Here is a 19040-nt window from a genome sequence, read left to right on the forward strand (position 1 = left end):
GTTGTGTTGTTATCAAACGCTTTAATGACATAAAGAGTTTTTTTTAGTAACTCAATCAGTTGCGCGTTTAAAGAAACGAGAATTTTATTCATTGTATGAAATCAAACTAAACATTGAACATTTATTTTTCCTTTGCGGCAAAGTCCAATGTTGACGTTGAATTTTGAAAATGAGTGTTCGCAGAGTGATATGCAAACAAATTAAACAGACATTCCCTAATAATGCTTTACAAACGTATTGTAAAATACAAACAATTACAAACACCAGACATTTAGCAAGCACAACGACATCAAATAATAAAAAGAGAAATGTATTTAGAGTTTTAGATGGAACTATTTCACAAACTAGCGCGGTTAACATCAACAATGCAAATTTTGAAAAGCTGTCAATGTTGCACAAACAATTTGCTAAAATTTCCTCTGCTGGAGGCGGTGAAAAGGCAATAGAACGTCATACCATTAAACAAAAGAAAATGTTGGTTACAGAAAGACTGACACATCTCCTAGATGATGATGCTGACTTTTTAGAGTTGTCCATGTTTGCAGGGTTGCAAATGGAATATGGAGATATTCCTAGGGCAGGCATTATAACAGGTGTTTAGAAAATACTGAAAGCTAACTCGAGAGGGATATTAGTTTTTAAAGGCAGTGCTTTAATGCCTTTCTAGTTGCCGGGTTAATCCTTCCTTCCGCGATATTCAACTTATCTACGTGGGGGGTCATTAGGCTCCAAGTAGATCCGGAAATGTTGAATTCTCTCCTCTTCTTATTGCGATATAAAATGTTTTTTGTTTCATTTCATTTACATTGGGAAATAGAGAAACGATCATTGTGTTTTGTTAGTTTTAAAAACTTTTGATATATTAGTATTTTGCATTATAAGCAGTCAACCGATTGACAAACTAGAATTATTTGAATTCCGTGTGGAAAGAGCTCGGGTTAATTTCGAGTGTTATCTGCAATCTAGATGTTTATAAATCATTTCAGTCGTTGATATAATAATTAAAGGTCGACTGAACATGAATTATATTATACAATTTAAAGCGCATTTCTGTTTATGCACGTGAACCCGTCGTTATTGTAATTTCGCAGTTATATAAAGTAGCAAATTATCGTTCCTGAATAGGTGGCGCCGTGGTAGCGGATCCTGTTCCTCAACTTCCGGTTTCTGCACTGTGCAACTATTTCAGTTATATTTTTAATTAACGATGCCAAGTACTTGTTGTTGTGTACCTGGATGTCATTTAAGCGGAGGACATGCATTTCCAAATGACTTAAAAAGAAGGAAAAGTTGGATCAACGCCATGGCCCATACGCAGATTGGACGAGAACACGATGATATCGTGGAGTCCATCTCAATCAGCTGTTGTTTGCAAGGCACGTTTTACTGAAAAAGACTACGTGCAGGAAACTATTCATGGTAAAACTCTATTTTCTTTGTGAAATATATAGTTATATATGTAATCGTAATGCGAATAAACCAAAGTCTGTTTACAACCGCAATTATCGTTTTAGAATAAAAGGGGGTGGGTAATTCAAGACGTCATATTTTTTTGGATTACGATTCAATGTGATCTGTTTGAGATTTTTTGGTGATTGCTACAATTATAATGATTTCTTACAAGAGGTATATCATACTGAGAATTATTTTAGCAGTAATTATGCTAATGTATTAATGACAGGAATGCATAAGCTATGCCTCATAGACTTTCTTGAAAAATATCAATGACAATGTTAACAGGAGCAAAACAATGACATGCTCTCATCTATATTATAGTTATTGAGGTATAAACAATGTATGTTTGTTGCATAAGTCTCTCATCGTTTGTCCTTTGGATTTACATAACATACATTGAATCAGGCAAACATAGATTTATCCAGATTGTAATGAATAAATCTAGTTAATATTTCGCCAGGTAGTACAAAGTATACATTGCTAATGGAAGTTCATTTAATTATCAAAAAACTAATGTTTTATAACCTTTTTCAGGGCGCAAACCCACCATACAGAGACTTAAGTCTACTGCCATTCCCAGCCTATTTTCCTGGACCAAGCAAGAGACTGAATCGTCCGCAAAAAGAAAAATCAGGGCAGTTTCCTGTGAAAACAAAAGAACTAAACTTGATGAATATTGTAGTAGAAATCTAGAGGAAAGTTTTGATTGTAAAGTTGGTTTTCCTGAAGAAGTCATTCATACTGCAGAAAGGATTTATGACTGTCCACCACCAACTGCCCAGCTAATGTTGAGCTTCACAGATGGAATTACGCAAACACCATCAATGCCTATGTTTTCAGCAGAGAATTTTGAAATGAAGACACGTGACACAGCCATGCATTTTTATACCGGTTTAGAGTTGTATACTAAATTTTTATTTGTTTTGACCACACTTGGTCCAGCAGCACATTGTTTGAGATACATATATTTTCAAATTGATACGGTGTCAGTTGAAAATCAGTTTTTTTATGACTTTGATGAAATTGAGGCATCATACAACCAACTTTGAACTGTCTAGATTCTAGTAGAATCTAGTGTTAAGAATATTGTGTATACATGGATTGTTTTTATGTCTAAATAGTGGTGTGAGGCTAACACTTGGCCATCTAGTGGTTTAGTCAGGTATTTTTCACCATCCAACTTCAAATTAAAGTTTCCTACGACTTGGATTAGTATTGACAGCACAGAATATCCCCTGATAAAACCTAAAGCTCCTAGAGCTCAGGCAATCTTTTCATCAAATAAAAACAGAAACACTGAAAATTCTTGAATGTTCGACACCTGGTGGTTTAGTCAACTATGTCTCTATGTCACATAGAGCGAATTATTGGACTTGGCAAAACATACAAAATTCTAATAAATCCTATGAATGGAACTGAAACAAAACTTTCATCTGAAATAACATTTAGTTGTTTTATGTTGTGTAATTTTAGAACTTGTATTGTGCCAAAGGATGCATAAATAAAAGTGACGCAATGAATTTTGTTCTGATATATATATATTTACAATTACATGTAAATTGTAATGCATATAAAAATAAGGAGATGTGGTATGATATTCAGTGAGTTTATCAAACTAAAGTGCATAAGAAATGGGTTTAAGCAGTTACAGGTGTTACTGTCACCGTACAATCTCCAACAATGAGAAAAACTCGTACCCTTTAAAAAATTTCAGAGATCTTACAACTAAGTTTTGTTGTCTCACCTTGACTTTGGTGAATTTTTTATATCTGTTGATGTAAATATAAAAAAGAAGATGTGGTATGATTGCCAATGAGACAACTCTCCACAAGAGACCGAATGACACAGAAATTAACAGCTATAGGTCACAGTGCGGCCTTCAACAATGAGCAAAGCCCATACCGCACAGTCAGCTATAAAAGGCCCCGAAATGACAATGTAAAACAATTCAAACAAGAAAACTAACGGCCTATTTTATGTAAAAAAAATGAACAAATATAACAAATATGCAACACATAAACAAACGACAACCACTGAATTACACTTTTACAGGCTCCTGACTTGGGACAGGCACATACATGTACATACAGAATGTGGCGGGCTTAAACATGTTAGCGGGATCCCAACCCTCCCCCTAACCTGGGACAGTGGTGTAACAGTACAATATAAGAAAGAACTATAAAAATCAGTTGAAAGAGGCTAAACTCATCAGATGGATAAATACAAATACAAGTGGACGTGGTCGGGTAGTTGTACATCCAAACAACAAAAAGACACTAAGTACAGATCTGAGAGTACTCGCAGTTACTGACAGCTAGTTCAAAGCCACTAACAACTGATAAAAAAATCTTGCATCTAAGACTAAATTATCAATCCGTAAGCTCCCTTTAGAATTTTATAAATTTTAGATTTTATATTTCTGAGTTATGGGGTTTTATTCATTAAAAAAGGGGGGATTTTCCAGTTTTTGGACAACAACTCAAAAATGCTTTAAGCAGTTCACATGAAACTTTGGTGAACTATTTACAGCTATTGATGTAATCTCCCTATTGATTTTCATAAATTTCAAATATGACATTGAGAAGAAATTGAACTTTATTTGTTTATAGTCTGGCAACAGATTTATTAAGTATTGCGCAACAGCACAGTGTATTGCACAACAGCAAGAAATCTTTAATTGAATATAAATTCAATTCATATAACCGATTTCAAGTTCATTGACTACATTTATTCAGAAACTATAATATGTCAAATATTTAATTACAATCCAAATTCAGACCTGTATCAAGCTTGAATATTGTGTCCATTTTTGCCCCAGCTGTTCAGGGTTGGACCTCTGCGGGTGTATCCAGCTGCGCTCAGCGAATCAGTTTATTTCTTAATTAAGAACTCATTTTTTCATTCATAAATTACTTTATGCTTGGAAATATAATTTTGCTTGGAGTTGAAAGAGTTGACATGTTGCAATGTACATTTACTCTACATAGTTCTATGGTACCAAATCAAAAGTTTATATAAAAGAAAGAAGTCAAAGGTATCCCATCATAGTTTAGTTACATACATTTTTTTTGTACCTGAGGTCGTTGAATATAGATCATTATATAAATAAGGAGATGTGTTATGATTGCCAATGATGAAAAAACTAAGGATTTTCTTATCCAAGGAATAGATTACCTTAGCCGTATTTGGCACAACTTTTTGGAATTTTGGGTCCTCAATGCTCTTCAACTTTGTACTTGTTTGGCTTTGTTACTATTTTGATCTGAACGTCACTGATGAGTCTTATGTAGACGAAACACGTCTGGCGTATAAAATTATAATCCTGGTACCTTTGATAACTAATTTGACTATAAACATAGATAAAAAAGGTACAAACTGGACATAATGCACTAGTTCATAAACAAGTGAGAACAATCGCCTTCATATAGTGCTCAGAATATGACATTCATAAAACTTGTTCAATATCATTAGAGAACTCTAAATCTTAAATACTGAAAGCCACCTCTGATAAGTACACTGTACTATGCAAGATAATGATATAACTGGACTAAAAATACACACAACCTGTAATTAACTGCCTTTACAGCGCTTTCGCGCTTTGATTTACATTTTATATGAGGAAATCCTAACAATCTGTATGTTTCATATTAGGCATGTGTTACATTTTGTACCTGAGAAAGGGGGACAAAGTCTTAACTAGCCTTGTAAAACAGTTTTACTTATTTTTTTCAAAATTAAATTAAATCATTAAAATAGTGTCCATTCTTATATCGTAAACCAAGAAAATAATTGTTTTTTTATTACTTTGTTCAAGGACATTTCAAATATCACTTACAATAATTGAAAATGATATGAGAATGGTGTTACCTGTGACTAGTGGCACTGTATAAATAACTTTTTAAACACTGGCAAATATTTTTACAAAGCTAAAACTGCAGTAAAATGGTTTTGAATCCTACATGTATTTCTAAGGTCATCAATTATTTTTGCATTTCACAAATTATGACATTTCTTACCAATGTATTTTTCAATGTAAACAAAAAAACACTTTCTTCCGATTTTTTTTTTGTATCAAAGTATTATTTGATAGAAAATCTAATAGCTGATTCCTTAAAACTAAGAAAATACTAAGTTTATTATTATAAATATATGTTTATTATTATAAATATATGTGTATCCTTATATAACTGAAATCCACTGCTCGTTGATCATATGAATTTCCCCAGAGAACTATTTTAAAGCTTACATCATGGTAACATGTCCCTCTTACAGGGTTTTCTGACCTTGACCACGTTTACATGGATGATTGATAATGTTCATTTTGTGTAATACTGGTAGTAGAATCTTTTTCTCTAAGACTCTTAACATAAATTCAATCATGATCAGTAAAACACGCTTCATTTCAACTTGTGCATGCTTATTGGAAATCAACAGTACACTTTTCAGCAGACAGCAGCAATCGTAGGTAAGACACAGGGTTCTGTGGGACTGCATTATTTTTTTGTATTTTTGCTGGAAACTTGCAGAATTATTCTTATTGCACTGTTCCAATTTAATGCAAAAATGCCTCATGAGCAAAACAGACTCCTTGGAGCCTCTAGTTTGTAGGATTACAATAGATAGAAGGTTAAGCTTTACAGGAGGCTTGTTTTTCCTTGAAAGCTAAGTACATGTCACTATATATTTATTATTTTAAGGAATTGGTAAAGTTCATGGTAAATGGTGTTTAGTGGTAGCCAATGATGCTACAGTTAAAGGTGGAACAGTATATCCAATTACATTACAGAAACAACTGAGGGCACAAGAAATAGCAGAACAGAACCATCTACCTACCGTTTATGTGATAGAATCTGGAGGTGCATTTCTTCCTTTACAGGTCAGTATATACATCTACCTACTGTTTATGTGATAGAATCTGGAGGAGCATTTCTTCCTTTACAGATCAGTATATACATCTACCTACTGTTTATGTGATAGAATCTGGAGGAGCATTTCTTCCTTTACAGGTCAGTATATACATCTACCTACTGTTTATGTGATAGAATCTGGAGGAGCATTTCTTCCTTTACAGGTCAGTATATACATCTACCTACTGTTTATGTGATAGAATCTGGAGGTGCATTTCTTCCTTTACAGATCAGTATATACATCTACCTACTGTTTATGTGATAGAATCTGGAGGAGCATTTCTTCCTTTACAGGTCAGTATATACATCTACCTACTGTTTATGTGATAGAATCTGGAGGAGCATTTCTTCCTTTACAGGTCAGTATATACATCTACCTACTGTTTATGTGATAGAATCTGGAGGTGCATTTCTTCCTTTACAGGTCAGTATATACATCTACCTACTGTTTATGTGATAGAATCTGGAGGAGCATTTCTTCCTTTACAGGTCAGTATATACATCTACCTACTGTTTATGTGATAGAATCTGGAGGTGCATTTCTTCCTTTACAGGTCAGTATATACATCTACCTACTGTTTATGTGATAGAATCTGGAGGAGCATTTCTTCCTTTACAGGTCAGTATATACATCTACCAACTGTTTATGTGATAGAATCTGGAGGTGCATTTCTTCCTTTACAGGTCAGTATATACATCTACCTACTGTTTATGTGATAGAATCTGGAGGAGCATTTCTTCCTTTACAGGTCAGTATATACATCTACCTACTGTTTATGTGATAGAATCTGGAGGAGCATTTCTTCCTTTACAGATCAGTATATACATCTACCTACTGTTTATGTGATAGAATCTGGAGGTGCATTTCTTCCTTTACAGATCAGTATATACATCTACCTACTGTTTATGTGATAGAATCTGGAGGTGCATTTCTTCCTTTACAGGTCAGTATATACATGTACATCTACATACTGTTTATGTGATAGAATCTGGAGGAGCATTTCTTCATTTACAGGTCAGTATATACATCGACCTACTGTTTATGTGATAGAATCTGGAGGAGCATTTCTTCATTTACAGGTCAGTATATACATCTACCTACTGTTTATGTGATAGAATCTGGAGGAGCATTTCTTCCTTTACAGGTCAGTATATACATCTACCTACTGTTTATGTGATAGAATCTGGAGGAGCATTTCTTCCTTTACAGGTCAGTATATACATCGACCTACTGTTTATGTGATAGAATCTGGAGGTGCATTTCTTCCTTTACAGGTCAGTATATACATCTACCTACTGTTTATGTGATAGAATCTGGAGGTGCATTTCTTCCTTTACAGGTCAGTATATACATCTACCTACTGTTTATGTGATAGAATCTGGAGGTGCATTTCTTCCTTTACAGGTCAGTATATACATGTACATCTACATACTGTTTATGTGATAGAATCTGGAGGAGCATTTCTTCATTTACAGGTCAGTATATACATGGACCTACTGTTTATGTGATAGAATCTGGAGGAGCATTTCTTCATTTACATGTCAGTATATACATCTACATACTGTTTATGTGATAGAATCTGGAGGAGCATTTCTTCATTTACAGGTCAGTATATACATCTACCTACTGTTTATGTGATAGAATCTGGAGGAGCATTTCTTCCTTTACAGATCAGTATATACATCTACCTACTGTTTATGTGATAGAATCTGGAGGAGCATTTCTTCCTTTACAGGTCAGTATATACATCTACCTACTGTTTATGTGATAGAATCTGGAGGTGCATTTCTTCCTTTACAGGTCAGTATATACATCTACCTACTGTTTATGTGATAGAATCTGGAGGAGCATTTCTTCCTTTACAGGTCAGTATATACATCTACCTACTGTTTATGTGATAGAATCTGGAGGTGCATTTCTTCCTTTACAGGTCAGTATATACATCTACCTACTGTTTATGTCATAGAATCTGGAGGAGCATTTCTTCCTTTACAGGTCAGTATATACATGTACATCTACATACTGTTTATGTGATAGAATCTGGAGGTGCATTTCTTCCTTTACAGGCTGGAATATACATATAATCAAACATGTCAACCCCTTAATATTTAAAATTAAGATCATGTGCTTCACTTAATTGGAAAAAAATGGAATTATAAACAGGTTTAACAAACTAGGCTAATTTTTCTCTTTACCTAAGAGAAGATTGATAATCATTTTTAGGTTGGAATGGCCAACCTTATGCTCTACTTGATTACCTGAGGTCCAAGTAGCATATCTATTATCAACAAAGTTAATAGTATGAGTTGAAAGAAACCCTAGAAATTCCCAAATTACTTGTCCACCCCAGGTCCCAATAAGTGTCACAATTGCTTTTCATTTTTAAGATGAAAATACAATATAAAATTGTGTGTTTATATTAAAAAACAAGTAGATTATTACTTGGGAATAAATGTATTTAGTCAATTACTGGGAAATATAGTACTATAAAATTGTATTGTAATTTTATTAGCATGATTCTAATGGAATAGCAGGTTATGTGGTCATCAACATAAAGCTTGATGTGCTTTTATAAAATGATTATTATAACAATTGACAGTTTTATTTAAGAATCAGAAGAAGCACCTTTTGTATAGTTTGATTAGGTTGACTGAAGCATTCTCAGCATTCACATATTTGTATACCTGTATGTCCTCTGCAAGTTTCAAAATTAATGACAAACAGCCATAAAATTTATTGTAGAAAAATGTTTGCTAGTGTGCTGTAAGGTAAAGGACATATTACAATTACCCATCTTGTAAAGTCATGGTCTACTGAAAATAATTAAATGTTTAAATGACCTAGCTACTTTGTTCATCTATTGTCATTGTGCATATATTTGAAAGTTTCTGAGACTGATTAGGATTTAAAAGTCATATGATGAAGGAAAAGTTACTGTTTTAATTGTATGCATTTTGTATTGCAGTCTCAGATATTCAATGATGGTGGACGGACATTTTATAATGAAGCTGTGATGTCTTCCCAGGGAATTCCACAGGTATTGTAATCATATCATCGGAAAAGATGTAAAAAAAACCTGAATAATTATATATACACAGTGAAAGACAAGCTGACTTGTTTTTATTAGTATTAAAGAGGTGCTTTGTTCTTGCTGGTGTGATTAATGGTAGACCATACTCTAAATTCTTTGATATATTGCCAGGCATTATCTACTAGTGTAATATATAGAATAATTTTCAAACCTGTAAATTATTATCTGACTATTACTAGAGAGAAATTTAGTTAGTTTGGTTTAAATATGAAAATATTGAGACCAGATTTAAAAACAGTTCTTTTGTTTTATGGTAGTTACCATGTAATATTTTGTATTGTAAAACAATAACTTTGGATATCAGTCAAATATACTTTTTCCTATGGCAAGTTTTGATATCAATTGGCTATGACAACCAAATGTAGCATAATTTTAGTACAGATGGAAACACAACAAAGTAGACCACAACTAATATTGTCGGAAATTACCTCACTAACAAATAATATTTAAGGAATTTAGTTGATTCTAAATAGGAGTAACTACACAAACAAGGTCAAGTATTTCTCTTCAAACTGGATTTTCAGCAAGCAACAATCAATCTATCAAATTAGCAAAATAAATATAGGTATGATTGCTGTTGCTATAACCTAGATAATTGCAACAAAAGTGGCAGTAAAATGTTCATATTTTTCATTTTTTTTATAACCATGATGATATATTGGTGTTATTTGTAGATAACTATAGTATGTGGAAACTGTACTGCAGGAGGGGCTTATGTCCCAACCATGGCAGATGAAGCAGTTATGATACACAAGAAAGGATACATTTTCCTTGGTGGACCACCATTAGTGCAGGCAGCAACAGGGGAAATAGTCTCTGCTGAGGATCTAGGGGGAGCAACTCTTCATTGTAGGTAAGTTTTCACTATTTCCTTTAGGGCACTCATGTCCTCAATTTCATGGGAAATGATAAAAAGCAAGTTATTGACCCTATTTATCAAGTATAGAATTTAAAGACAATTATGAGAAAGGTGAATGTCACTTAGAATGATTGAATTGATAACAACCAGTGGCAAAATTCCACTCATATTCATGGCGAGCTTTCATGGTGAAATTTACGTGAAAGTGAAACAATATACATGTATAAGCATTATTTTGATTAACATAACATAAAATATTATCATCTTTTATTTTATTCTTTTTTCTTTTCCATTATGCTTCAGAGTGCAGTTTTGATGCAGACACATTATTTTCGGTACAGATCAAAGGCTAGAGTTATAATTCCTGCAGTAAAACTGCAGTAGAAATTGAATTATGCTCTATATTTTACAGTGTGAGTGGTTGTACAGATTATTTTGCTGAAGACGAGGCTGAAGCTTTAGAACTAGGCCGAGATATTATAGCTACGTTAAATATTACAATGAATGAAAATACAACAACTACATCAGAGGAACCTTTGTATGACCCTGAAGAATTACCAGCACTTGTATCTACAGACAATCAAATGGATATCTATAAGGTAGAGTAAGAGGGTCTGGATAGGGTAATGTTTATCTCGTCATACAGACAACCAAACAGATCTATTGAAAATTTGTTGTTGATGTCAGATATTTGGTATCATTGTTGGATACTGTAAATTCAGATGAGGATATTTGCAGTAATGCGCTGACCACACAAAATGACCTACAAAATATGACATGACTACTTTTATATTTTTAGGATGTTTGATGCATCTTATACTAATAATATATTAAAACAATCTTATTGATATGTTTTATACATATATGGTAAGTTATAAAACAAATGAAATATTGTTGTTTTCATTAAAAAAAAAAGATATCTTTTAGTTGATACTTGAAAAGGAATAAAGCACGTCTTCTGGTATTGAATACAAAGATTTGATTGATTGATTGATTTATTGGTGTTTAACGCCATTTTCAACACTATTGTGCTGTTTCATGGTGTTCAGTTTTTATTTGTGGAGGAAGCCGGAGAGAACCACAACCTTCGGTAGGAAAACTGACAATCCTAGTCAATTAAGATTGGAGTCCAGTGCACCTGCCCCGTGCAGGATTTTAACTCACAACCTCAGTATTGACTGGCTAGTGATACAGTAGTTTGACTACTTAGACCACTCCCCCACCTAGGCACCACAAAGATTTGAAAGGCTGAATTTAAGTACCCTTGTTTGACAGTAGTCTGACTAAAGTGCTATCTAGATACTATAGTTAAATACAATTGGTCTTATTTGTCTTATTGATAATCTTGTACAAAAACATGATATAAAATTAGAAAAATTTTCAACTTTTGTAGGTCATTTCAAGAATTACAGATGGCAGTAGATTCCATGAATTCAAAACAAAGTTTGGTGATACTTTAGTCACTGGATTTGCACATGTACATGGGTAAGGCTATACATTATATTCTAGCATCAACAGTTTTCTAATATATATGTGACATTTAATTGAAAAGATATACAACTAAACACAAAATATTTTTCACTTTTGTATTTTCTCTTTCCTGATGATTAATAATGCAGTTTGGTTCAGACACATCATAATTGATATTGAGCAGAGGTACGAGTTCCAACTCCTGCAGTAGAAAATTAAACTAATATCTGAGAATCCTGCTAAAAAGCTTAAAGAAGTAATTTTGTTAAAAAAAAACCTTTTCATTTAGCTATCAATTTCAAACTGACCGCTATAAAAGAATTTATGTATATATATTTAAACTTACTTGTATACATTTGTTTGAGCAGACAACTTGTGGGAATTGTAGCCAGCAATGGTGAGCTGACGGAGCCTGCAGCAGATAAAGGAGCACACTTTGTACAGATGTGTGGAGAAAGGTCTATTCCACTGTTATTTCTACAGAATACTGTCTGGGAAGATAGCACTGTAACTAATGGTAAAATTATCAATCTCATTTCTTTTTGGCAATATTTGCTTACACTTATGGTAATGTTTTTTCTTTACTCAGCAGTAGAATGTTGTTTTTAGCCTGATTGTTGAGGACTTTACAATGAGTGTTAAAATAATTGTATATTGAAACATTTTTATTTTTGAAGACTAACATATTTTCAATACGGTAGTAAAAAATTGAAATAAGAATTTTTAATAACATATGAAAATAAGGAGATGAAGTATGATTGCCAATGAGACAACTATCCACCAAAGTTCAAATAAAGTGGATGTAAGCAATTTTAGGCAACTACACGGCCTTCAACAATGAGAAACACCAATACCGTATAGTCGGCTATAAAAGTTCCTGACATTCAATTGAGCAATAACAAAACAATTTACGAAAAAACAAACATGACAGACATGAACCAACGACAATCACTGAACTACAGACTCCAGACTTCGGACAGGCACATACAGAATGTGACAGGGGTTACCCTAGTTTGCTAGTGCCAAACCCTCCCCTAACCTGGGACAGTTGAGTAACATTACAACATAAGAGCAAACTATAAAAATCAGTTAAAAAGGGCTTAACTCATCAGATCGATACAAAGCAGAAAACATCTAACGAAAACACAGACCAGACGTGGCAGGGTATCTCTACATCCCACAACAACAAAGACAATAAGTAATGATCTGAGAACATGTTTATTGTTAGATTCAAATAGAATAAATGAAAGCAGATTTTTCTTGGACGTGTATCCTAGGTTTAAAGAATGGTGACAAATTAAGAGCACAAGCAAAGATGATGTCAGTTGTTAGTACCAGTCCAGTACCAAGGATTACATTTATTGTTGGAAATGGTGTGGGACCAGTTAGTTATATTATGGTAGGAATAATCTATGCAAATTTAATATTCCTATAGTCAATGACTATAATTGCAATATTCTTATATGTAAAATTGTTGTATTCTTTCTTATTTTCCATCTATAACCCAAATAATGGCAGGTTTTTAAGGTCATGACCAGCTGAAAATATAAAATCGTTTTTTTCGGCTGCAATCCTTTTGTGCTGGTTGCAATTTTTAAGTTACCGATCATTAACACCAAATTTATTTTTTTAAAGATATCAATAGTGCCAGAATATGGAACTCATTTTGAGAAAATTACTTGTATGACTAAATATCAAATAACCTATGCTAACCTGTAACATATATAAGTCCTTAGTAAATTATGATACCATAATGACAATAAAATATGGAAAAAATAGGACAATTGTTGCAATAAGCGAAGTGCAGAAATGAGGTGATGTTATACAACAACAAAATGTACTGCTATCATATTTTCAGATGAGCAGTGCATGACCGTTTAAAAAAAAAAAAGGATTTCTGTCATATCAACATGAGTGGGGTTTCGCAGGAGATAAAAAGAAAGAGCATGATGAAAATTGAAAGAAAATGGGAAAGAATGCTTTCAAATAGAAGTATTTCAATATAGCAAATAGTTATTTCATTAAATAATTTAAAGATATGATATTTAAATTTCAGGGAGGTAAAGCTGTCAGTCCTCATTTTCTATTCTGTTGGCCAAATGCTGTGATAGGCTTAACAGAACCTCAGGTTGTAGCTCAGGAAATTTGTGCAGTATGTACTTTTTCTTAGAAATCATTATTTTGGAAGTTCATTTTTACTTCTGACTTACTTTTACATCTGTATCAAGAACTTACACAAAGTTGCGTGCACAAAAGTACTAACACATCAATGTTCTATTTATAACATGCTTGTCAGCAGGACAGAAAACCATAAGTTCAACTTCAAAATATAGAATTAATATTTCCTACTTCTCCACCAAAAACACTGCATTTTGGAGTAAGAGCAAAGACTGGTTCATCAACACCTTAACATCTGGCTCAAGATGTCTGTGTAGTACAAAGCAGGGTTCATAAAAATATATCGCATTAACATTCTTGATATCAAGGTTCATGTTAGGAGTGAAACTTTGGTGACAAAGTTGCTTTTACAAGAGGAACATTGTTTTCATAACTTCTAAAAGAGATATTCACAATCAGAAACAAAGTAATAAGTTTACATGGGAAACTTAACACTAAAATTTACGACAAAAGGGATAAGCTCATGTTTTTCTCTGACTGTTAATGACGTCTTTACACTAAATCCATTGGATGTTGGATGTGTACTGATTGATATTTTAGTCTTGAATACATGAGTTTTTTTATTAGTTGTTATTGACTTTGAAGTAGCTGTTAGTAACTGTGAGTACTCTCAGATCTGTACTTAGTGTTTTTTTTTGATGTAGGGATGAATAAGTACACTTCCACTTCCACTCTATTTTTGTTAGATGTATTTCTATGTGTATCCATCTGATGAGTTAAGCCTTTTTAAACTGATTTTCATAGATTGTTTTTATGTTGTACTGTAACACCACTGTCCCAGGTTAGGGGAGGGTTGGCACCTTCAAACTAATTTAAACCCACCACATTCTGTATGTGCCTGTCCTAAGTTAGGAACCTGTAATTCAGTGGTTGTCGTTAGTTGCTGTGTATCATATTTGTTTTTCGTTCATTTTTTGGTACAGAAATTAGGCTGTTAGTTTTCTCGTTTGAATTTTTTACATTTGTCATTTCAGGTCCTTTTATAGCTGACTATGCGGTATGGGTTCTGTTCATTGTTTAAGGTGACCTATAGTTGCTAATTTCTGTGTCATTTGGTCTCTTGTGGAGAGTTGTCTCATTGGCAATCATACCACATCTTCTTATTTTTATAATTATTTAGGTCAACGAAGAAGTTTAAAAAGTTGACCCTGCTCTGATTGGAACAGTTTTCTAAAAAAGAATAGTAACTGATTGCAGGAATAAGTCTGTCTATTTTTTTTCTTTTGAAATGCTTTGTGGAGTGTTGTAGTCAATAAGTGTCAGTTCTGGGATCTTTTGTTGTAAAAAATGGTGTTTTTTATTAAAAGGTTAAAGGAAACATACCTAAAGACTACCGGGTACTAAAATGTGACCTGTTGGTCCCAAACTAGGTTAAAATAACTAAAATGAAGCCATCCTTAGAAGGAAATTATTAAGTAAATTTCCACCCAAGAATCAACAAACAAGTTCTTGTTCAAATAAAACCATAAGTTAATAAAGTAAACTTTAGTAGATAGTTGTCTCATTGACATTCATACCACATCTCCATGTTGGATAGTTGTCTCATTGGCATTCATACCACATCTCCATGTTGGATAGTTGTCTCATTGGCATTCATACCACATCTCCATGTTGGATAGTTGTCTCATTGGCATTCATACCACATCTCCTTATTTTTATAAAAAAGGATTTCCTTATAAAAAATAAGTTTCAAATTTGAAAATTTGTTTTTAGCATTGGTTTATGCAGTAAAACATATTGTTAATCAACTTATCCATCAAATTTGCTTCAGTATATTTAATTTATACACTAAATGATGCATTTATTACTGGATAAAAAAAAACCAGAAAACAACAAGTGGAATTATGACAAAGATGACAAACAAATTACATGCATATATATTTATAATATATAAAGCATATTATTATAAATAGATTTCCCGCACAATTTCATTGCAATTTTCACACTGAATTTGGTTTATACACACAAATTTGATTCATAAAACATCTTAAGAGAGAAGAACTTACAACCAAGTGCCTAGCATATAAAGATGCTAGAAAAGAACATTGAACAGTGTTGCAACCAAAAATGTGAATTAAACAATTCATGGTGTTATCCTTTCTCCCTGTCAGCCACAGAATAAAAAGTGTCTTTGCCCTGGAATTTTAAGGTAGTAAAATATATGCATGTAATATTTTTCACTGGACCTTAATTCATCCATCAATCTACATACAATCACAAAGACCCTTAAGAAATGCACACTTACCAGATATATCAGTGTACACTATTAGTGTGAAGATGAATGTCAAGGTAGTTTTTGTAAATTCAGAAATTTTTGCAATGTTTTTATTATTTCAAATAATTGTGACTGAATAGGTAATAGCAAAATTAAAAATTCAAATTTTGGTATCATTATTTGTGTGCAAAATAACACACCAAACTTTCTGAATTAACAGTATACATTGAAAGCCAGACAAATTGAAGGTAAAAGATTATTTTTTTGTTATCTCTTTTTAATTTTTGCTTTATAGTTTACCATTGTTTCATTCATCAGATAAAATGGAATTTTTCTATTTGATTAAGAAAAATTATTTGTGTATTTTAAACTGTTTGTAAAGCTCCTGTTAATTTTTGCAGAGTAAAGAGTCTTTAAGCTCTGAAGACCAAGCCAAAATATTAGAAAAGTGTAATAAAGAATCTACAGCATTTTATGGAGCATCCAGAATGTGGAATGATGGAATAGTACTGCCACAAGATACACGACAGGTATAACTATATTCTGATTTTTAAAAATTTTACAACACCCTTTTTGAAAGACCTTTTGTATTCAAATATTCATACAAGTTAAAACTATGTTCATTATATGTTTGATATGAATTTTGCTTTGAAGGAGGTAAAATGATTTCCAAAAAATATCGTTAATCTGCCAAAAATTGAATCAAACAAAAGTATAGATTAAAGGGGCACTAGCTACGCCATATATAAAAAATCTAATATATGATTTTTTTTTTGTTCAATCATTAATGAAAGTGAAATAGTGAAATAATTATTCGCTTTTAGCCGCCAGTATGGTTCAATTTTGTCAAAATGAGCTAAGAAACATTGATGATGAATTATTCACTTGCAAGTGAATAATTCGACCTCATTGAATCCGTATTCATGTGAACTTCAATTTAACTTTAGCTAGAGATTGATAACACATGAATTGTATGTGTAAAGTTATTTAAAGGAAAAGAATGTCAACATTGAAAGTGAAAAAAAGGTAAATCATTTGATTGACTGATCCGATCCACAAAAAATCATTCTTATACAGGTAAAAACGATGATAAACATATATTTTTAATCTATAATATGAAATTAAACAGACCTAGAAAAATCAAATAGCATGAGTTCGCTTAATCTATTTATATCTTTATTTATGTTTACATCGCTTTTATGGTCATCAGATGACTTTGGAGGTCAACTCAATAGTTAATTAGATGGCGTTTAGACTAAAATACACATGAAACGAAGCTACGTGTTATCATGCCCATGTCCTGTTAACTGTTTATTTTAGGCTTTTAATAGTTTGGATAAATGTTATACATTGTTATAAATCAAATATGAGAATTTGAGTCAAATCGGTGAACATGAATTTGACAGCTAGTGCCCCTTTAATTTATCTGATAGCAGTACTTGACTTTATTAATATAATACTAAATCTTAAATATTTATATCTTATTACGATAGTATTTTACTGGCTACTATAAAGTTACTTATCAGTTACTTCTTATTGTTCAAATTAATTTGTTAAGCATGAGATAAACAAGCCATGACATGTCAATAAAATTCTTACAAAAAATGTACAATTGCTGTCATTAAGTTTTTTAAAAGTTGTCAACTATTTAATAGAGCATTAAGATTAGTAGTGAAACACTTATTAGAAGCAGACATTAAAGTTTTTTTTTGGGGAGAGGGTAGTATAGGTAACTTATAATTTTTTACTTGATTCATCAGTTTGTCTTTCAAATTGACTTATACAGGCATGGGCATAAATATTCTGAAAATATTGTTATTGTTTTCAATAGGGTTCAATCTATAAGTTTATTATATTTGATAGTGTTTGAAATGAAAAGTTGAGAAAGAGCTTGTGATTGAAGAAGTAGAGCTCTTAATTTTTTTCTGTCTTAAAATGATGATAATAAACTGCAATAATATGTATCTAACACTTTTTCTTATTACTAGTTTTCTTCTTTTCAGGTTTTACGGCAGTGTCTAAGTATAACAAGAGCCTACAGGCAACCACAACCTGTCCAAGCACCTGTGATAAGAATGTAGTCTATTTATATCTATAATATATTTTTATATTCATTAACAGTTTTGATTCTTTTTTGACAAGTTAAAAATACTTTTATTATAATTATCTGAACTTGTGAAATATGTAAATTTTCCATTATTTATGACTTTGCAGTAATATTCAAGATTTTATGCAGCATTTTTGTACTTCTAGTTACCATAGTGTTTTGCTTGGTGTTTCTCACATTTATCTACTCCATATCCCATCTTTTTGTTCCAAAGATATTGGATAATATCAGGAATTAAAATTTTCTAGAGTACAATGGTAATGACCTTTATACAAAAAGTAAAAACAACAAAAGTACCGAACTCCAAGGAAAATTCAAAACAGGAAGTCCCTTAACAATTGGCAAAATCAAAAGCTCAAACACATCAAACAAATGGAAAACAACTGTAATATTCCTGACTTGGTACAGGCATTTTCTTATGTAGAAAATGGTGGATTAAACCTAGTTTTTAAGCTAGCTAAACCTCTCACTTGTATGACAGTCGCATAAAATTCCATTATATTGAGAACAATGTGTGAACAAAACAAACAGACATAATAGGTTAAAATGTCAAAAATAGGGGTACAGCAGTCAACCTGTTATAATCTCAATCTATTTAAAAGCAAACAAATATGTCAACAAAGAAAAACAAAATAGCATATAGACAAAGCACATACGCAACATTGAAACACAAGAATACAAAAAATGACAACAGCACATCAACACAATGATGGGATGTACAAGTACCGAGCCACGTCTAAAGGATATTACCAAGAAT

At 32.4% G+C, this 19040-nt stretch overlaps 1 protein-coding gene and 1 long non-coding RNA gene across 14 annotated transcripts; both read left to right on the plus strand.

Annotated features, from left to right (window-relative positions):
• The first annotated feature begins 120 nt into the window (after positions 1–120).
• Positions 121–18294, plus strand: LOC127733100 (uncharacterized). Of its 13 annotated transcripts, none has more exons than XM_052242460.1 (12): positions 121–593; positions 6153–6311; positions 6442–6461; positions 9329–9400; positions 10129–10307; positions 10726–10912; positions 11707–11798; positions 12152–12300; positions 13061–13182; positions 13840–13935; positions 16578–16706; positions 18180–18294. In XM_052242460.1, exons 1-12 carry the CDS (start codon positions 170–172, stop codon positions 18255–18257), a joined length of 1707 nt encoding a protein of 568 aa, XP_052098420.1. In that variant the 5' UTR covers positions 121–169; the 3' UTR covers positions 18258–18294. The 13 variants fall into 13 exon arrangements, with proteins under 13 accessions (XP_052098420.1, XP_052098393.1, XP_052098411.1 ...); XM_052242433.1 differs by lacking the exon at positions 6442–6461 and adding an exon at positions 6507–6526; XM_052242451.1 differs by lacking the exon at positions 6442–6461 and adding an exon at positions 6637–6656.
• Positions 639–2975, plus strand: LOC127733150 (uncharacterized). The gene is made up of 2 exons (XR_007996805.1): positions 639–1419; positions 1990–2975. It is a non-coding gene; the product is annotated as an uncharacterized LOC127733150 (long non-coding RNA).
• Positions 18295–19040: the final 746 nt, after the last annotated feature.

Source organism: Mytilus californianus, unplaced genomic scaffold (genome assembly GCF_021869535.1).
Source record: "Mytilus californianus isolate M0D057914Y unplaced genomic scaffold, xbMytCali1.0.p SCAF_1, whole genome shotgun sequence".
Taxonomy (NCBI): domain Eukaryota; kingdom Metazoa; phylum Mollusca; class Bivalvia; order Mytilida; family Mytilidae; genus Mytilus; species Mytilus californianus.